Source organism: Eumetopias jubatus, unplaced genomic scaffold (genome assembly GCF_037043125.1).
Source record: "Eumetopias jubatus isolate StellerSeaLion01/CBP00866 unplaced genomic scaffold, mEumJub1_p1.0 scaffold_10, whole genome shotgun sequence".
In the NCBI taxonomy this organism is placed as follows: domain Eukaryota; kingdom Metazoa; phylum Chordata; class Mammalia; order Carnivora; family Otariidae; genus Eumetopias; species Eumetopias jubatus.
This window is the reverse complement of record NW_028274816.1, coordinates 83953750-83973081: the sequence shown is the minus strand read 5'-3', so window position 1 is coordinate 83973081 and position 19332 is coordinate 83953750. Positions and strand designations below refer to the sequence as shown.

Sequence of the window (19332 nt, the reverse complement as noted above, 5' to 3'; positions counted from 1 at the left end):
GCCTCTCTTCTTCATCGGCCCCTCCCTTTCCAGTGCTCCTGCGGCTTTGATGTAGAGCTTCCTAGGATCCTGCACGCCCTTGGGAATGGTCTCATCCCTGCAGCTTCACAGTCATACTAACGAAGCCCTAACGGGTCTAGACCTCTTTCCTGGGATCCTCCTCATCACCCAATCATCTGGAGCGCTCCACAGAGCGGGCAAGTGCACACAAACTAAGCATTAGGGGCTACTCACGACAGCATCTTCCCTTTACAGATGAGGAATGCAAAGGACAGAGAAGTTAGATAAGCTGTCCCAGGTCACACAGCACCAGTGTCAGGGCCAGGACTGGTGCCTGCGAGTGACTTCACAGTCATCTTCTTAACCATCATGACCAAAAGCGCTTCTTCAGATTTAGGAAAAGTCGGGACTGGATGATTCATTTTCCAGAAAAGGCTTTCCCCGTCTGTGATGGTGCCTGTCCCATGAACTCCCATGGCATGTCAGACCCCAGACCCCAAACAGAAGGACAGAGCGCACCCTTCCGTGAGCTGCGCAGGCCCTTGGCCTCCAGCCGACACAGACCAGGCGACAAAGAGAACACACAGTCCCCTCTGGCACTTTATTGTTTACAAAACAATGGCTCCAGCTGGAAGGAACACAATCATTATGCTGACAGCAGCAGACAGAGAAACAAAAAAATGTCTAGCTTTAAAAGAGTCGAAAATCACTGATGGTGAGAATGCTCTTCGGGGCACCTAGGCCGTGGTTGACAGGTCTCAACTGAGTGACTGTCCCAAGTCCTCCGACCTTCCTCACTTCACCTGTGTCTTAAAAACTCACAGCCCCAACATCAGTGACATTTATCAAGGAAGTGGGTCGGGAAGCCCGGCCAGGCAAAGTCAGAAAAGACTCGGGCCTTCCAGCCTATGTCCAGCAGGAGCCCAGTTCCAGAGAAACGTGTCACATTCTTTTGCTAGATGTTTTATAGTGGAAGAGACACAGCAGCGCAAAAGGGATCCTCGCTGGGTTCCTTCCTAGCAGGTGTATTAGAGTCTGTGAGAGAAGTCTGATGGCCCTTCCAGGGCCATCACAGCACCCCACATCCTCCTGAGGGGACAGGGAACTTCAGGAGAGGGGTGCTGTGGGCTGCTGGTGGGGCCCTTTTTGGCTCCAGTCCTGGCTGACCTGTCCTAAACCCTCTACCTTTGCCCTGGAGCATGGAGAAGAGGCTCAGGGGTGCAGACAAGCAGCGTTTGTGCGAAGTTTCGAGAGAAGACTTCAAAGCTCCCTGGAGAAGGGGAATAAAAGGTCAAGGGACAGAAGCCATCGGGCCAGGTGGGCGTCCTTGCTAACCCCGGAGGACAGAGCCCAGCGCCCAGGACCCAGGGTGGGCGTGGCAGAATGTAGGGTGCCACTTGGGTCAGGAAGTAAGATAATCATTTGCGGAAGTCTTTAAAGGCATGACAACTTCTGAGAGTTGCTCATAAAAAGCAACATTTTACCTTTGTGTCCTTTGACCAAGGATTTGGAAATGCTTAAAAACTTGTCTTACCAACTGTCAGAACTTAATTCCAATCTCCTCCACCACTGGAAATGAAGTTAACTATGGGACTTTGCTCTGTGTGATCAGATTTGGTGATTCCGAGAAAGGAAATTGGTTTAATTAAAGTAAGTTAATAATTACAACTTCAAAGTGCTGCATGGCCAAAGAATTTTCCTGAAGGGAAAAACTGGAGTGAGTCACATGAAGTGGAGACGGTCTGATGTGAGGCTGAGGACAAACGAGCAGGCTTGTGTCCTTTCCTGCAGAATTGGGGCAGATGCGTCCCTGGAGGCCTGCCCTCACCCACACAGCCCTGTAATTCTCTGCAGTGTAGACAGATTCTTTTCCAGGAACTTGGAGAAGTGGATTTAATGCACGAAGTTGACGAAGAAGGAAGAAAAGGAGGTGGCCTGGGAGTTCCTGACGGGCAGGTCCACTTCAGACTCGCTGTTTTCTTCCCAGAGGGAGCACAGTGCTTGACACATAGTAGGAGCTCAAGAAACATTTATTGAATGGAAGAATAAACAGAAAGAGGAGAAAGGAAGGTCGGATGGAAGAAGGGCAAGGCCGGGTTACAAAGGAGGGGGTCCCAGCTTAGGATGCCTGCAGGGACCAGCTCCCACCACCAGATGGCAGCGCACACACGGGTCCAGGCCCCGCGGGGACCAGGCCCCTTTCCCAGCTCTGAGGACTCCGGGCTCCGCCGCTCCAGGCACCCCTGGGCTGAACTCCCTGAATCAGGCACACACCTCGGAGTTTTGAAAAGGAAAAAAAAAAAAGGCAAAACAAAACACCAAAGAAAAGTGCAGTCCTCTGGTTTTTATAAAATTCGAGTCCTGATGGAGCTGAAAACCTGTCCACCTCTGGGCCTTGCCAGTTTGAGTTTCGTAAATTTAAACGAACTCTATTCCTTCGTATTTCACGTTGCCGATCTTGGTCTCTGGCAGTAGGAAGCGCCCGTCCAGCGTGAAGGCCATGATGTAGGTGGCGATCCGGCCCCTGTCCTCCTCAGACTTGAGGGCCACGATGATCTGGTCGTCAGTGTTGGGGATGAACTTGAAGGAGGAGAAGCCGTGTGTGGGGACCACGTCCCCCACGCGGCTGACGGAGATGTCGCCAAAGTCCTGGGCGGCGCTCAGGAGCAGGTTGGTGCCCTTGCGCTCGTCATCCTTCTCACTGTACTGCTCGTGGCTGGCCCGGCGCGGCAGGAAGAACCATCGCTGCAGCGTGTCGCTCCAGCAGGCGGACTCGTGAATGAGGTAGCCTGGGGACACACGACAGACCCACAGGTCACCAGACCACCCGGTGGGCCCGGCCCCACCCCGCCGACTGGGTGCGGGCAGGACTGAGCGCCACGCGGGAGCGCGCCTGCAGGGCCTCCTTCCCCGCACGGGCTTCCCGCTGCCGATGCCGCGAGGTGGCCTGTCCTGTCCACCGGGGCGGCGTCCCCGTTCGATCCTCTGTCCTACGGGCCTCTCCACCTGTCCTCGTTCTCGATTACCCAGGGCGACAAAGACCACACAGGCCGTCCTGGCCCTGGCACCCCATCTCTGGTCACCTGCGGCCGGGAGTTCTGTCTGCATTTCTGCTTCCTTGGTGCTAAGGAACACGGAGGGCGGGGCCGGGGGAAGGGAGCGAGATAAACAAGCGGGTTTGGTTTGTGAGGCAGAGGAGGCTCAGGGGAGAGGCTGCCCTGAAGTTGAAAAGGAAGTAGCATACCCCCTATCTGGAGGGCGAAGCAACGTCCTCAGCGTCATGCTCCCCAAGCCCAGAGCTGCCTGGCCGCTCCGAGCACCACAACTCCCCACCACAAACCCCGACAACTCTTGGAAGATGAGGCGAAGAGCCCAAGCCCTGTCCACCTTGCTTCTACTGGGTCAGGGGCGAGGCCCAGGCCCTGCCCTCAGGGAACAGCCAGAGAGCTCAGGCAGGAGGGGGCTGCAGTCTGAGATGGTGGGAGGCAATCTGTCAGGGCGAGTGAAGGAAGAGCAAATGGCTCACTTGTCCCCAGAAGCCACTGGCCTGCTGGGAGCAGCCATCACAGACAGAAATCATCAAAATTGAGCCCGAAACGACACTGCTGTGGTTTGAAGCAAACGCTCGGAGGAAGCGCACGCGCAGCACACCATCATCTGTCCGATGACCCCCCAGGCGGGGCCAGTCCCTTACCTGGAGGCTGGATCCCTGCCGCGGCCCGCAGAGCGTTATAGCTGGACACCCAATTCTCGTGGTCCACGCTGCCTCTGCTGCCCACCACCTTCACCCACTCTGGGTTTTCGTTCATCACTTCCCCCGTGCTGGTGGTCCACTCCTTGCCCAGGCCACCCACATACAGATGCTCGTCCTTCACAGCCAGCCACTCGGCTTTGAAGCCTGGGGACAAGGAGACAAGGGGGCGTGCCTGAGATGACAGCCACCCCTCGGCTCCCCAGGTTCCTGTGGGGTCCAGCAGCCTTGGGCATCAGAGGTCACCCATGATGGGTCTCCCGTGAGGCAATGATGAGAGGGCGGGGGGCAGGACAGCCTGGCTCTGGGCTCCATTCTCAGAGGGTCAGCAGCTGGGCACCTCCCTCCGCCTTCTATTCTCCCCCCCCCCCAGGACCGGTCACATTATCTTTGGCCACTCGATCCAGGAACCCTCTCCTGGAACAGCCTTTCCCAAACTGATTCAAATGGCTCCTCCTGCTGACACCTCACCTAAGCCCCCACTCCCAAAGGCCCAGCCAGCCACTTGTCAATCTCCTCTGATCCCCAAGCTCTGTTTCTCAAGCTGTATGCCCCAACCTCAGGATCACCTCCAACCCAGGGCAAGAGGAAGCACTTGGGGTTATGATTACGGCAGAGAGCAGTTCCTCACAACCGTGCCTGGCGCCCACGGAGAGCAGGGGAAGCGCCAGTAGCCGGAGCTAAGAGGGGCTGGCAGGGGCTCAGAGAGTCTGCTCCGATCAGTGCATTTATCCTCTTAGGTTTATTTGCTGTGAGCCCAATTTGAAGGTTGCAGCGCACTCAGGCTGGGTGGGATGCTATCCCCCTGCACCCTGTGTTCTAAATTGTGCTTGCTTTCCCAGATGTTTTGCAAGCTTCTTGCTGGTCCTGAGGACCCAGAGCTGCAGCCTGCCTCGAGAAATGACAGCAGCCTGCAGAATGCTTCTCTGCAGGTGGGTCCGGAGGGGACCTGCTGAGTTCCTGTGGTCCCAGGGGCCTCGCCAGCTTCCCCGGGTCACTTTTGAGAAAAGACCCTCTCCATTATCAGGCCTTCCATCCTTTCTGATGACCTGACCACAGGACAACCCAAGGCTCTGCTTTCTTCCTGATCCAACGGGGAAGAACAGAATTACAATGGCTGCCCATAAATGCTGACAGACTAAGGCAGGAAGTGGGCAAACAGTATCTTCTCTGAAACTTGGTCCAGATAGCGCCCTGCCCATTGCCCCAGGCTTGGGCAAGCACTGAAGGGGTTTTCTCACTGCGGGGAGGGCTGGCAGACAGCGTGTGTCCCACAGGCCCAGCTAGTTGCTTTTCTGATCTGAGAGAGGCCAGCAGCATTTAGCTTCCTGGAGGGTGCAGACACCCCCACCCCCCCGGGGAGCGGGGGCAAGCACGGAGGCTTTTGTCAGCTCCCCCCAACCACGTCCAGCGCCTCCCTGCCCCTTCCGAGTGGCTCCCTCTTGGAGCTCTGTGCTCCCCGCTGCCTGAAAGCCGTAATTCCTTTCCAGCACACGGCAGAGCAGCGGGTCACAGAGGATTTCCAAGCTCGGATCCCACTCGGGTGGTCACTGCCACTCACGCACAGACCCTCCTGCTGCTGTGTTTTCAAAAAGGAGTGCTAAACTGACTACGTTTACCTTTTCAATAAAGTCTCAGTTCAAAATGGGAGCAATCTGACACCATGGCTTTAAAGGTAAGACACTTGGGGGCTGTCATTCCCACGTGCTCTGAAGATACCTTTGAAGATATAAGAAGGGACTCGTTCCCAGGAGCGCCGAGAGCAGCAGTGGACAGGGCCCACAAACTTGTCCTGGAAAGGACCCGCTTCCCGGCCAGTCTTCTAGGAACAAGCTCCTACTGCAGAGACGACTGGTGTGAGGCTGGCCCTGGGGTGGGGCGGCCATGGGTCAGAAGCAGGAGGGAGATGGCTCTACCTGGCGGTCCCTCCTTCTGGTCGTGTGAATGCTTTACCACACATGTGTGCAAACCAAACTGGCAGACAGTCAACCCAAACCCGTCCCCCAACACCCCGGCCAAAGCCGGGAGACGGAGAGGGCCCGACTTACCTTTTCCCACGGTTCCATCGCCATCGGAGAGAATCACCCACGGCACGGCTTTGGTGCCCTCGATCTGGTAGATGACCCCTGTCCGGTCGTCCACAGAGTAGAGTCTCCCGTTGAAGACGATCAGCTCAGACAGCTCCATGCCCCGCCCCTTTTCAGCTAGGTGGGACTCCAGGACCCCGTGGCCTTTGTCCCACTCCACGGCCACCTTGTCCCCACTGTCTGACAGGGTCAAGTAGCCCTTCTTCAGGTAACTGAACCAGGTATTTTCCTCTTGGGCTCTAGATTCTGTGTCCAAGTCAGCAATAACCGCGATTCGGTACCGAGTCCCGCCCGGCGTCCTCTGGGGGGCAGACAGGGGGTAGGTGTCATTGTACTGGTCAGCAGGTGCCTGGCTGAGCCTCCAGTTGTGGGCGTTGGGTGCGGGGGGCCTGCCTGGGGGTGGGCGGTGGGAGTACAGCAGCCAGAGGACGGCAGCGCCCACAAAGGACGGCAGGATCACTTTCCAGCGGGGGCGGAAGCGGGGGTCTGCTGCCTTGGTCATGGACGCCAGCACCGGAAGGCCCCCCACACTTATCCGGAGGGAGTGCATAGGCTCATTCCATTCCAGGTGGTTGGAGGGCTGGACGGGCATCAGACTGAAGGGCAGGCGGGACCTGGGCACCCAGACAGAGAGGACAGGGGTCAGCGACCTGCAAAGCACAGTGGCTTTCTAATTACTTGAAGGTGCAGCACGGCCTGAAGGCTGCCTTACCCAGAACGGCACGGCCACTACTTTGTGGCCATTATTACCTCCTTGGCTTAATTAAACCTTGATTCTAGCAATATCTTTATTTACTCTTACTCAGCAGAACGAGAAGTCTTTCCAAAGCAAGATTATTCCATCTCCTCTGTCTCAAATGGCAAGATAGAAAGCTCAGTGAGGGCAAGTTCTGCGTAGGCTGGTGCTTTACCAGCTCAGAAAGAGGGAGCAGCTGCAGGTGAGGGAGGGAGTGGGTCTGGACGGGACTGGGGTCTGGACAGGACAGGGCAGCAGAGAGGGTCCAGATGTGTACGCTCATCAAATGTCACCTCATTTGAGAAGCTCTCCCTGAGGGCTCTGCTCCCAACAGCACCCCCATTTATCACCTTCCTCAGCATCTGCCACCCCTGCAACATCACGCTACGTAGCTATCGGTGCGCTCAACTGTGTCCTGCGCTCCTAGGACAGTGCACAGAGCAGATGCATGGTCACCCAGTGAGTCCTGACTCCCTCCTGGGCTAAGTTGCTGTAATACTAATATAAGTATAAAACGGATTTAAGCTAAATGGAAATACTTCTGTTCTTGACAAAGTCTGTCCTCTGGCGCCCTTCTATTAATGCAGTGTCTGGCCGGCCCTCACGGCCTGGAGCCCAGCATCAGCACACTGGCCCCCAAGGACGGCTGGCCTCACCTGGGCCTAGCTTGGCCTGGGCCCCTGGCCCTGCTCCCGAGGTGCAGCACCGCAGCTGGGCGGCGGTGGCTGGGAAGTTCAGTTTTGCACCACCTGCCCCCCACTCACGTCCCCAGCGTAGACCACGCAGCCTGGTCGGCGTGGCCACAGCGGCGCCAGGCCAGCATTTGTCTCAGGGCAGCTGCCAAGCTGGGGGAGCAGAATCAGCAGAGCATCAGCCCTGGGCTGCGGCTCTCAGACTCTGGCTTGAGCTGTCACTCAGTCTGTCCAGGCCTAAGACAGTCCCCTGGCTGGACCACGGGGGCATTTCTGCTTCCTGCCAACCAACAGCGGGACGTCAGGGGCAGACGCTCCTCTCACTGCCAGGCGGCAGTGGGGAAGGGCGAGGACCAGGCAGCTCCACACCACCCGGGCCCCTCCCCTGCACCCCAGTCCATGCAGCTTGCCTGTGGGGGCCACTGAGGAGCTCCCGTCCACACCACAGGCCGCTGGCACCGAGGGTGGAAAAACATGGCAACGGTTCCACGTGGAAGCCAGCCCTTCCCTTCTCTTGCTTTTGGACAGATGTTTAGGTTTTGACATAGGGTCAGGTGCTGAAAAGGGCCCTCTAAGGAGCGAGCAAGGCGCCAGGAGGGTGCCATGACTGGGGGTGGGGGGGCAGGCTCGGGAAGCTCTCCCGCTTCTCACCTCAGGTGCTGGTCCCAGGCTTCCTTCCTGGGCGAGGGCTCCCTCCTTCCCAGGAAGTGGCTCCGTTGTGGTCACAGAGCTGGTGGCTGAGCCTTCTCGGCTGGGAAACAGGGGTTCCGGCCGCTGCCCCTCCTCTGCTGCGCCCAACCCCAGGCCTTCACAAACCACAGCTGGGCCCAAGCCACCCGGCGTCCATCTCCCACATGACGTGGCCACTGAGCTCTCAACTCCTACATCTCACCTATTCCAAATTCTGCCTGGATTCCTGACGCATTCAGAAGTTACGACTGCCAAGTAAGTCTTACTCCCTCTCCCCACACCTCCTCACCCCCAACTCCTCCCTCAGGAATAGTGCTGGTGATGGGGGAGCCTCCACGTTTGCAGGTGCCCAGGGGCAAAACTTTCACTGAAACCCTGGGAGATGCCCTTTTCTGTGCGAGATTATACTGCGACCAAAAGTTCTGAACCACGAGCACCTTGAGGACCCTAGGCATGCCCCCCCCCCCCCGTCCTTCCACAGCAGCTGCTCTGACAGCAGGCCTGTCGATTCGGTCACCCCCTCTCCACCGCACCCACCTGCTGCCACGCCCCTCCCTGCCGACCTACTTGCCCCCCAACAGCCAGCGACCCCTGCTATCCACGCAAGCAGATCAAACCACGTCTATAGGAGTAAACCCTCGCCACTATGGGGCCCCTGCCAGGACCTCGCCCCTCTGAGCCGGCTCCTCTGCGGCAGACCACCCCTGCGGCCCTCATGCACCCCTGTCCGGCTGCCTCACTTTCTTTTCTGGATGTCCCTCAGGAAGACTTGGCTGCTCGCTCGGGGCCGACCCCCACGTGCCTGCTCACTCCCCAGCATGGCAGCCTGCTCCTTCTCTTCACCGCCCTCTGCAACTTACGTAACTACTTCAGCTCTGCCTTAGCGCCACAGGGCAGGGACTGGTCCACTGCGAGCTTACTCCCCAGGGGCCCACGGCGGGGCCAACAGTGGAAACTCTGCACACCTTTGCCGAAGGTATGACAAATACGCCCACACCTTCAACAGCCCGTCAGCTCCAGCCCCGGGCCCCACCCCGGTGACTGCAAATCCACAGCCCTGCATCTGCCCCCCCCCCCGCCCCCCGGCTGTCACACCGGGTGGTAGCCTGGTGTCACCATTGTGATGTGTCGTCCTACTGACCCTGGTTTGCCCCCTCTCCATTCCTGAGTCGTCATCCTGCCACTGGTCATCTCGTCACAACTGCTGCCCGCTGGCTTCCCACAGATGATGTGGGGACCGAGGGTGGAGCCCCTAGGGTCACACCGCCCGTGCATCAGGCTGCCTGGCCCTGGTCCAGGCGCTCCGGGGAAAAAGAGCCCCCATCCTGCTGCTTGGGGACAGTTCAGCTATGCCTGCTTTTCTGGTTCCTTCACCTTCTACATACCTGTCCAAATCTGCCACCGAGTGGCCATCTGATCTCCAGATTATACTCTCAGGTATGCTGAAAGCACCCAATAAATATTGTAGATGAGTGATTATCTGCGAGTGAACAGAGAACCACCCCCAACCCGACACCTTGGTCCCTTCCCGTCCCTCACCACCGTGAAGAGGAATGGTGAAGCCCCGATACTGAATAAATGGAGAGAGAACCCCTCCCAACCCTGTGACACCTTGGTCCCTCCCTGGCCCTCCTCACCCTGGAAGAGCAACCAGCCCTCGGTCCCTCCAGGATGCTCCGTGTCCCACAGCTAAACCTCCTGCCAGCAGGGACTGTGCGACTGCACAGTGACACCCCCCAGGTCCTCTTCCTCCTCTCGGGGTCCTTCCCTGCCACCCACCTCTTCTGACTCTTCCCTGAGATGATCTCCGTCGCCAGGGGCACCACCACTACACAGTGAGGGCTCCCCGTGCCTTCCTAGCCCGCATCTGTCCCCTGAGTTCCGGGCCCAGCAGGCCCAGCTGCGGAGCCTCCTCGTCTGCCTGCAGGCACCCGAACAGGCTCCCTCAGGGATTTACTGGCCACTCAAGGGCGCTCCCAGACCTCAGAAGGCATCCCAGGGAACAGCTGGGTCACGTTCTTGCCTCCTCATAACCCAGCAGGCGCCAGGAGCCCTTACTGGTCTGGTCTGTACCCCGGCTCCGGATTTGGGTCCCACCTCACCATGGCCTCCTGGTGAGCTAGACCATCCGGGTCCATCCGGCACTAGGCCATTCACCAGCTGCTCCAGCTGGCATCTCTGGGCCTCAGCTCCTTCGCATGTGAACTGTGACAGAACAGCGCCGACTTCCCAGAGCCGCGCAGCCAGCTGAGTCAGATGCTGCAGGACGCGGCACAGATGGCCTGCTCCTGTCGCCTGCTACCCTCATCACGTCACTAGCACCTCTGCTCACCTGCCCGGAGGGCCCAGCTTTGTAAGTAAACCCGAGGAGAAGGGGCTGGCCCATCCTGTAAGCACTGAGCATGGCAGCAATGTGAAGGACTCTACAGCCCGCGAAGTTGAACATATGGACTACCTGTCCCTCCACAGAAAAAGTGTGCCGGTCCCTGGTCTAGACCCTCTCAAATCCATTCTCTGCACAACTGATAGAATGATTTTTCTAAAAAGTGAATCTGGATCAAAGTTCTTTGCCAGATCCCAAAGCTGTCCCACTAAAGGACAAACTCCTCAGCTCCCCCCGCCCCGCCCCCCTGTGCTGGGCTTTTTACAATTCCGTAGCTCACAGCCAAGCCCCTGTGCGTGATGCTTCTCCCCCCTGGGATGACGATCTCTCTGACCACACAGAACCATCCGGAAGTCCCTGGCTGTGCCACCATAGTGATACTTCTGCTGTCCCTTTCCCCTCCTGCCCTGTATCTATGGTGAAGGACTCCCTCCCCCACCAGTGAGCTTCCCTCCTGTGGATACCCAAAGGTGTCCAGGCCTCACCCCTAAACCTGAGTGTCCCCTTATATGTCTATAAAGACTTTGCAAGATGTGACTTAATTAAGGATCTTGAGATGGGAAGATGATCCAGGGGAGCCCTAGATGCAACCCTGAGTGTCCTTATAAAAGGAAAGCAGAGGGACATTAGACCGTGACAGAAGAGGCCAAGTGACCAGGAAGGACGAGAGGGGAGTGATGTGGTCACAGCCCAGAAGGGCCTGGAGCCCCCAGAAGCTGGAAGAGACAAGGACAGATTGTCCCCTAGAGTCTTCGGAGGGAGCACAACCCTGCTGACTCCTTGATTTCAGCCCAGTGACATGAATAGTGGATCTCTGGCCTCGGCACTATGACAGAACACATGTGTGTGGTCTCCAGCCTCCATGTTTGTGGGAACTTGCCACGGCAGCCCTGGGAACAAACGCACCTCCTCACACACTGTCCTTTGTGCCCCCTCTTCTGGGACGGGGCTCTGTCACAGTGCGGACCGCACCGTACTGTCACCATCTGCCCTGCTCGACTCTGAGCTCCTGGAGGGCAGGGGCTCTGTCTTGTTAGGTTGGTTCCCAAGACCTGACCAACAGGCAGAGCACTGGGGGCTCCGTCACCTTTTGTTAATAAGAGAATGACCACTTCCAGTGATAGTGGAACTCTGCCTTCCAGAAAATCATATTTGCCACTGGAACCATCTCTCTTTGCATCAATACCCAACCTTGATCTTCATCCCTCCATTAAGATCCTACAAATTACTTTCATTTCGTAGAATAAAATCAGATGCCTTTCCATTTATTCTCCACAACCCCAGGCTGGCTCACACCCAGATGACGGTGAGCTGCCTGTCTTGTGCAGAACGAGAGCTTGTGTTTTTATATAAAAACAAAAACAAAACCAACCCCCCCACCCCCAAACTTCCAGCCATGAACACCAACTGAAATGTACCAGTGAAGGTGAGTGCCAAATGGACAAAGCTGCTCCCAGAAGAGGGGCCCGTGTGAAGCTCTGCCCTTGCCCACACCCCCGAAAGCTCGAAGCAGTTTAAATACTTGCTGTATTGTGACAAGAAGGTGGTCGGTCCCACCACCTGCAGCCTAATGGGCTGACTTTGTATCTCCAGAAAAATTAGAACCAAGCTGCTATGGTAAAACGTCACGGGTTCTTTGGCTGGCCACACTCACCTGTCCAGGTGGGCCTGCAACCAGGTCTCTCCCATTCAGAATCCCCCGGGGACTGCACCCCTGCTGGCTTCCTTTCTCCTGCGCAAGCCACGCTGCAGGGCAAGGTCCCTGGAAAGAGTCACCCAGAGGAACCAACACCACCCAGGCTGCTCCAGGCCCAACTGCCTTCCCCACCCCCTCTTTTTCAGACAGGTGTTAAGAATGGCTCACCGACACCCCTACATTTCTGGTTTCTTTCACTAGTACTTCCTTACAACACAGGCCTGAAACAGCAAGGTGTAACCCTGTGTCTTTCCACTCCCAAGCGGGTGCCTGGACTCCAAGGGGAGTGGCACTGCCAGGGAGACGCTCCTGTCCTGGCCCTTGGAGGGAGCGGCCACCCCTACCTTCTCGGGCCATCCTTAGACCCACCACAGGACTCTACAGAAGGCTCGAATGAAAGGTGGCAGCCATTCCCGACACAGCCCACAGCCTAGAGGGTCTCCTTCTCCTCTTCCTTCAGGTATGTGGCAGGTGGCAGAACAAACAGGTTTAACTGCAGCTGCTAGAGCAAAACTCCTCCCTTTCAGGATCTAGGAGGGGCAGGAAGCAAGAGCGCAGCACTGAGATAAGGAGGCCTCCTCTGCCTCCCCCCTCAGACTGTGCTTGGGCCCCTCAGGCCCCCCGTCCTGCACAGCGGCTGCCCCCCCGTTCCCCACCGCGGTCTGTGAACTGAACGGTCCTCCAGAGCTCATGTCCAGACGGCAGGCAGGTCACAGTCCCCACTCTGCTTTCTGCCTACGTGCACTTCCTGGCTGGAGAGCAAAGAGCTCAGCTATTGACCCTGCGCTCGTCAGAGTGACACAGAGTGACACAGAGGCCCTGGGCTTCAGAGTCTCCAAGAGTGTGGGTGTGTCTCAGGGGAGCGAACATCAAACACCCACTGCGGGCCAGGCTCTGAGAAAATGTTACCCAATTCAAGGCCTTCTCCCGCTTTGGACTCACCAAGGCTGTATTGTACTTGAAAATTTCATTTTGAATTTGGACGGGGGTGAGAAGCAGAAGGAAACCAGGAAGGAACAAGTCACACTAGCCAAGTCTGTCCTTCAGGGACTAACTGAGGTCCTCCTCCCAGACAGCAGTTTCCTTAACGGCTGAGACTCCACACCTCCCACCCCCTTACTCTGCATACAGCAGGTACTCATGACCGCTTCCTGAAGCAAGTTGAACGCAGCTCAGGATACCTTCTTTTTCAGCTGTGTTTTGTTTATAAGCTAAGCTCCTGAGAGAAGTGGGGTTTCTATTACTGCTGTGCGCACTCTGCGCAGATGCGGCGGCCTGACACCACACACTCACAGCCCTGCAGGACAGAAGTCTGATGGGCCCCACTGGGCTAAAATCAGGGGCTCCCACAGAGAACCCTCCTCCCGGACGGCTCCTCCTTCTAGAAGTGTGGGCGTTGCTTGACTTGCAGCCCCTCTTCACCTTCCAAGCAGCAACATCGCGTCCTGCGTCTTTCTGCTACCCCCACCCCTGCTCTTCTGCCTCCGTTTTCTACTTCCACCAGCCATGATTACACTGGGCCCACCTAGATAATCCAGGATGCACTTCCTAGTTCAAGGTCAGCTGATGAGGACCCTTCCTTCCATCTGCTACCTTCGCCCCCTCCCCCTTGCCATGTCACATACTTGCAGGTTCTGGGGGTTAGGACGTGGACATCTTGGGGGGGCTGTTATTCTGCCAACCACAGAATGGAGACAGGGAAAGGATGTCCAGCTTTCCCAGGGGCTGGACCGCCCACGCACAGCTCTGTCCACAGCGTGGGCGGCACAGCTCCAGAGCCCGGCACTGTTTGCATTTGTTACATCACAGGAGGGCTGTGTGTGAAGTTGTAGCGTCAAGATTATACATCAGGGGGACTTTCAGCAAAAAGTTACCCTTCCAGTCGAAAGCCACGTCCCAAACAACACTCCCCATTATCAGGGTTGTTTTCCAGAGAGCGTGAAAATAACGGGATGCAATAAAAATTCCACCATCCACCCAAATCAGTGGGGTTGCACCTGCCCGAACCCATCCTCTGTCCTGTTTTCCCCAGGGCCGGGCCCACGGACACAGCGGTCAGCAGGGCAAGACGCACACAGCCCCACACAGCCCGGCAGGACCCCCTGCAGCCATTCTGGATGCACTGGGATCTGACACTTCCACACTGTCACTCAGGGTCTGCGTGATGCCTCGTTCCCCACGGCATGTCCCCGGGTGAACATGGACGCAGCGGCACTCTGCTTGGGAACCCCAAGCTGTGAGTTCCAGGTAATGACTGCACTTGTTACCGATGAACAAGCAGGAGTCAAAAGAAACATGCACAAAAAGAAAAACTGAACATCTTCCCAGATTTCCCTATTATCAGGATGTTTTTGTCTAAATAATTGTCTTGGTCTCATGAGAAGGAAAATCCACATTAAAGTCCTAAAGCCACAGTCCAGAGTATTAGTGAAAGGAAACGAGCACTTGTTAAATTTTCCCTCCAGTGTCCCAGGTACCATTCCACAAAGGTCTACACGATACAGAAATGACGTCCCTGTCACGGTGCTGATCCATTTCAGGACACTGGACTGCTGTCTCAGATCTGAGATGCTGTTTTTGAAAGAGGAAACACTCAGGTCTCTGCATAGCGACTCCAGACGGCTGCCGTGAGGGTCTTAAGACTCAGATGAAAGGGGCTGGGTACTTGTGAGCCTGCCCAAGCCCACCTCAGAAGCCACACACAGGGAATGGGGGGGGGGCACACCACAAAAGGGAGGCCTGCTCCTGTCACACTCCAGGTCTGTCCGCATCACCTCTGTGGCTCAGGAAGCAGGGCAGATGAGGTGCACAGTTGCACCAACTGCTGAAACCAACACATCCACTACCTGGCTGTGGCCGTGGAAGTGTGGCAGGAACCACAGATACGGTACAGTTTTAGGGGGAAGAAGGCTTTAGCTACAGAAGGCATCAAATGCTCAGATGGACACCTTGACTGAGGGACCATAGGGGACACAAAGTGGCTCCTATACACTTGCAAGTCTAGGACTTTCTCCACCGCCCTGGGGTGTGACACGACTTCTATGATCAGGTCCAGTGAGCACACCAAGACTGCTCAGTCTCCAGGCCACCGCCTGAACAAACGCACGCTTCACGGGCGTCCTTCCCCCTCCCCCACCCCACCCCGCCCAGGGTGAGACACCCGCCCCAGTCCAGAGGGGAGAAGACTGGCCCGTCAATGTATCTTTCAGTGGGGCCCTGGAGGCCAGAATAGAAGGCTGATTGAGGCCGTCAGGGAGGGGCCCTGGGACGCCGCTGGCCGCTGAGCCCTCAGGTCCAGGCTGGACTGTCCTGCTCAGAGGCCTGTGGGGTGGGGCTGGGAGCTCGGGGCGGGGTGGGGGTGGGGGGAATCTGTCCCAGTACAGCTCCAAAAAGGGAGAGGAAGGAGAGGCTGCAGCACCTGCTTCCTCTTCACGGACCCTCCTGTGACCCTATGCTTTTGCCAAGTTTTGGTCCTTCCACTGAGGAGCCAGCAAGACGCAGCTGCCATCAGCAGACGCATGGTCCCAAACCTATGCTTTGTGGAAAACGTGCTAGGGAAAGCCGTCAAGCATGCACTCTGGGGCAACAGTGACAAGGGAGGCTGGTGTGCTAAGAGACGGTGGTTTCCCGGGGACACTAAGGTGCCTGGGAGAAAGCTGGACCTGGCAGACAGGAGAGTGACTGTGAGTCCCGGGGGCCCGCCAAGCCTGGAGACACACAGGACAAAGGGAAGGCACCAAGCAACAGGGATGGCGGAGGAGGCGCCACAACCCAGGGACGAGGGCATCAGGCCAGATGGAGGAGCGGGAGGAGGGTGGACGGTCGGGGTGCCACAGGAAGGAAAGTGAGGCCTGGGCTGGGGGAGGCTGGCCTGCTGCAGGTGTGACAAAGTACCAGACGGAGAGGGGAGGGCTCCCTAATGGGAGAGAGACCCGGCGTCACAGAAGGGGTACTAAAATCATGGTGGGGGGTGGGCAGGAAGGGACTGGACTCTGGGACAGCTGTCCCAGTGAGCCAGGAAAAGGAGTCCTCCAGGGTCCAAAGTTGTCCCATGATAGTCGGAGGGGGGAAGAATCCCTCAAGCCAGAGGAGGAAAGAGTCAGAGCAGGGTAGGAGTCCCCTGAGTCGGAGGGGGGAGGAGTCCCACGCCAGTCGGAGGGGGGAGGAGTCCCACGCTAGTCGGAGGGGGGAGGAGTCCCACGCTAGTCGGAGGGGGAGGTGTCCCACGCCAGTCGGAGGGGGGAGGTGTCCCACGCCAGTCGGAGGGGGGAGGTGTCCCACCCTAGTCGGAGGGGGGGGTGTCCCACGCTAGTCGGAGGGGGGAGGTGTCCCACGCTAGTCGGAGGGGTGGGTGTCCCACGCCAGTCGGAGGGGGGAGGTGTCCCACGCCAGTCGGAGGGGTGGGAGTCCCACGCCAGTCGGAGGGGGGAGGTGTCCCACGCCAGTCGGAGGGGGGAGGTGTCCCACGCCAGTCGGAGGGGGGAGGTGTCCCACGCTAGTCGGAGGGGGGAGGTGTCCCACGCCAGTCGGAGGGGGGAGGAGTCCCACGCTAGTCGGAGGGGTGGGAGTCCCACGCCAGTCGGAGGGGGGAGGTGTCCCACGCCAGTCGGAGGGGGGGGTGTCCCACGCTAGTCGGAGGGGGGAGGTGTCCCACGCTAGTCGGAGGGGGGAGGAGTCCCACGCTAGTCGGAGGGGTGGGAGTCCCACGCTAGTCGGAGGGGGGAGGTGTCCCACGCCAGTCGGAGGGGGGGGTGTCCCACGCTAGTCGGAGGGGGGAGGTGTCCCACGCCAGTCGGAGGGGTGGGAGTCCCACGCTAGTCGGAGGGGGGAGGTGTCCCACGCTAGTCGGAGGGGTGGGAGTCCCACGCTGGTCCTAAGGGGCAGGTGTTCCGCACTAGTCAGAGGGGGGAGGAGTCCCACGCTAGTCGGAGGGGGGAGGTGTCCCACGCTAGTCGGAGGGGGGGGTGTCCCACGCTAGTCGGAGGGGGGAGGTGTCCCACGCTAGTCGGAGGGGGGAGGTGTCCCACGCTAGTCGGAGGGGGGAGGAGTCCCACGCTAGTCGGAGGGGGGAGGTGTCCCACGCTAGTCGGAGGGGGGAGGAGTCCCACGCTAGTCGGAGGGGGGAGGTGTCCCACGCTAGTTGGAGGGGGGGGTGTCCCACGCTAGTCGGAGGGGGGAGGTGTCCCACGCCAGTCGGAGGGGGGAGGTGTCCCACGCCAGTCGGAGGGGGGAGGAGTCCCACGCCAGTCGGAGGGGGGAGGTGTCCCACGCCAGTCGGAGGGGGGGTGTCCCACGCTAGTCGGAGGGGGGAGGTGTCCCACGCCAGTCGGAGGGGTGGGAGTCCCACGCTAGTCGGAGGGGGGAGGTGTCCCACGCTAGTCGGAGGGGTGGGAGTCCCACGCTGGTCCTAAGGGGCAGGTGTTCCGCACTAGTCAGAGGGGGGAGGAGTCCCACGCTAGTCGGAGGGGGGAGGTGTCCCACGCTAGTCGGAGGGGGGAGGTGTCCCACGCCAGTCGGAGGGGTGGGAGTCCCACGCTAGTCGGAGGGGGGAGGTGTCCCACGCCAGTCGGAGGGGGGAGGTGTCCCACCCTAGTCGGAGGGGGGGGTGTCCCACGCTAGTCGGAGGGGGGAGGAGTCCCACGCTAGTCGGAGGGGTGGGAGTCCCACGCTAGTCGGAGGGGGGAGGAGTCCCACCCTAGTCGGAGGGGGGAGGTGTCCCACGCTAGTCGGAGGGGGGAGGAGTCCCACGCTAGTCGGAGGGGGGAGGAGTCCCACGCTAGTCGGAGGGGGGAGGTGTCCCACGCTAGTCGGAGGGGGGAGGTGTCCCACGCTAGTCGGAGGGGGGAGGTGTCCCACGCTAGTCGGAGGGGTGGGAGTCCCACGCTAGTCGGAGGGGGGGGGTGTCCCACGCTAGTCGGAGGGGGGAGGAGTCCCACGCTAGTCGGAGGGGGGAGGAGTCCCACGCCAGTCGGAGGGGTGGGAGTCCCACGCCAGTCGGAGGGGGGAGGTGTCCCACGCCAGTCGGAGGGGGAGGTGTCCCACGCCAGTCGGAGGGGGAGGTGTCCCACGCCAGTCGGAGGGGGGAGGTGTCCCACGCTAGTCGGAGGGGTGGGAGTCCCACGCCAGTCGGAGGGGGGAGGTGTCCCACGCTAGTCGGAGGGGGGAGGTGTCCCACGCCAGTCGGAGGGGGGAGGTGTCCCACGCCAGTCGGAGGGGTGGGAGTCCCACGCTAGTCCTAAGGGGCAGGTGTTCCGCACTAGTCAGAGCCAGGGAGAGTCCTGCGTGTCGGTCAGGGCAGGCGTCTCTCAAGTCGGAGGGGGAGGTGTCCGCCGCCCGTCAGATGAAGGAGACCGTTTCTCGGGAGTCTGAGGGCCGGGGGCGGGACGTGGCGGGGTGGGAGGGCGGTGGCGTGGGCCCGTCGCGAGGGAGGGCGCGGCGGCCGCGGGCGCAGCCGTCACTCACCCGCTGCAGGTTGGCTCCGGGGCCCGCGGGCGGCGGGGCCTCCCTGCGGCAAGGCCGGGACCCTGCGGGCGGCCGACTTCCGCCCGGCGCGCTCGCCTCGTCTCCGGGACGTGCTCCCGGCAGCCTCTGCTCCGCGGCTGCGCGCCGGCGCGGGCGGGACTGCTGGGAGCTGTAGTTTTTAGTGCTCGGCGAGCCTCTCCGGGGGCCGGGACTAGAGCGAGCGGAGCAGACGTGCGCCGGCACCACCCCGCAGGCCCGTCCCACCGCTTTGTTCTGGAACCCTGGCCCGACAAAAGCGGGAGGCGGGGGTAATTTCTCGAGCTGAGATTTTAGGACCTCTTGCCTGGCCCTGTCGACCCCCGTGGTCTCCCGGGAGGCGGGGAAGCGCGGACCCCTTCCTGCTACCCTCATTATCACAGAGCCCCTCTGCTCTTCTGATCGGCTACTTAGGAAAGCTGATCAGTTTCCCGAGCAAAGATCGGGGTGCAGGTCTACAGGCTTGGAGTGTCCTGGCGGGGAAGGGTGCTGGGGATGGGGGTGGGTTCCCTGCCCTTGATTCACAGTCAAGGAACCTCCTCCCAAATAAGGGTATCCAGTTCGCCCTGGTTCTCCAGGCCCCTCCCCGGCCCCTGAGCTATTTTAATGGACTATATTAAAAGGCATCCCTGCTCTCCACCACCAAGTCCTGCAAAAATGCCCATTTTAAAGAAATCATGAGAAAAGCCTGGTAACAGAGCTAGGCGAGGGCTGGTGCTCCGCGGGTCTGCAGCTTCAGCCATGATTTGTGCGCAATCACCCCAGGGCCTCTCAAGAGCCTTCCATTAGGTAACAGATG

General features: G+C 59.2%; 1 protein-coding gene across 3 annotated transcripts; it reads right to left on the bottom strand.

The window, feature by feature from the left end:
• Positions 1 to 582: 582 nt before the first annotated feature.
• On the bottom strand, positions 583 to 18591 carry CANT1 (calcium activated nucleotidase 1). 3 transcript variants are annotated; one of them, XM_028112892.1, is made up of 4 exons: positions 18498 to 18591; positions 5800 to 6452; positions 3695 to 3898; positions 583 to 2789 (listed from the first exon to the last, which is right to left on the bottom strand). In XM_028112892.1, the coding sequence occupies exons 2-4, from the start codon at positions 6428 to 6430 to the stop codon at positions 2419 to 2421; spliced, it is 1206 nt and encodes a 401-aa protein (XP_027968693.1). In that variant the 5' UTR covers positions 6431 to 6452; positions 18498 to 18591; the 3' UTR covers positions 583 to 2418. The 3 variants fall into 3 exon arrangements, with proteins under 3 accessions (XP_027968693.1, XP_027968692.1, XP_027968694.1); XM_028112891.2 differs by lacking the exon at positions 18498 to 18591 and adding an exon at positions 11994 to 12565; XM_028112893.1 differs by lacking the exon at positions 18498 to 18591 and adding an exon at positions 7918 to 8396.
• Positions 18592 to 19332: the final 741 nt, after the last annotated feature.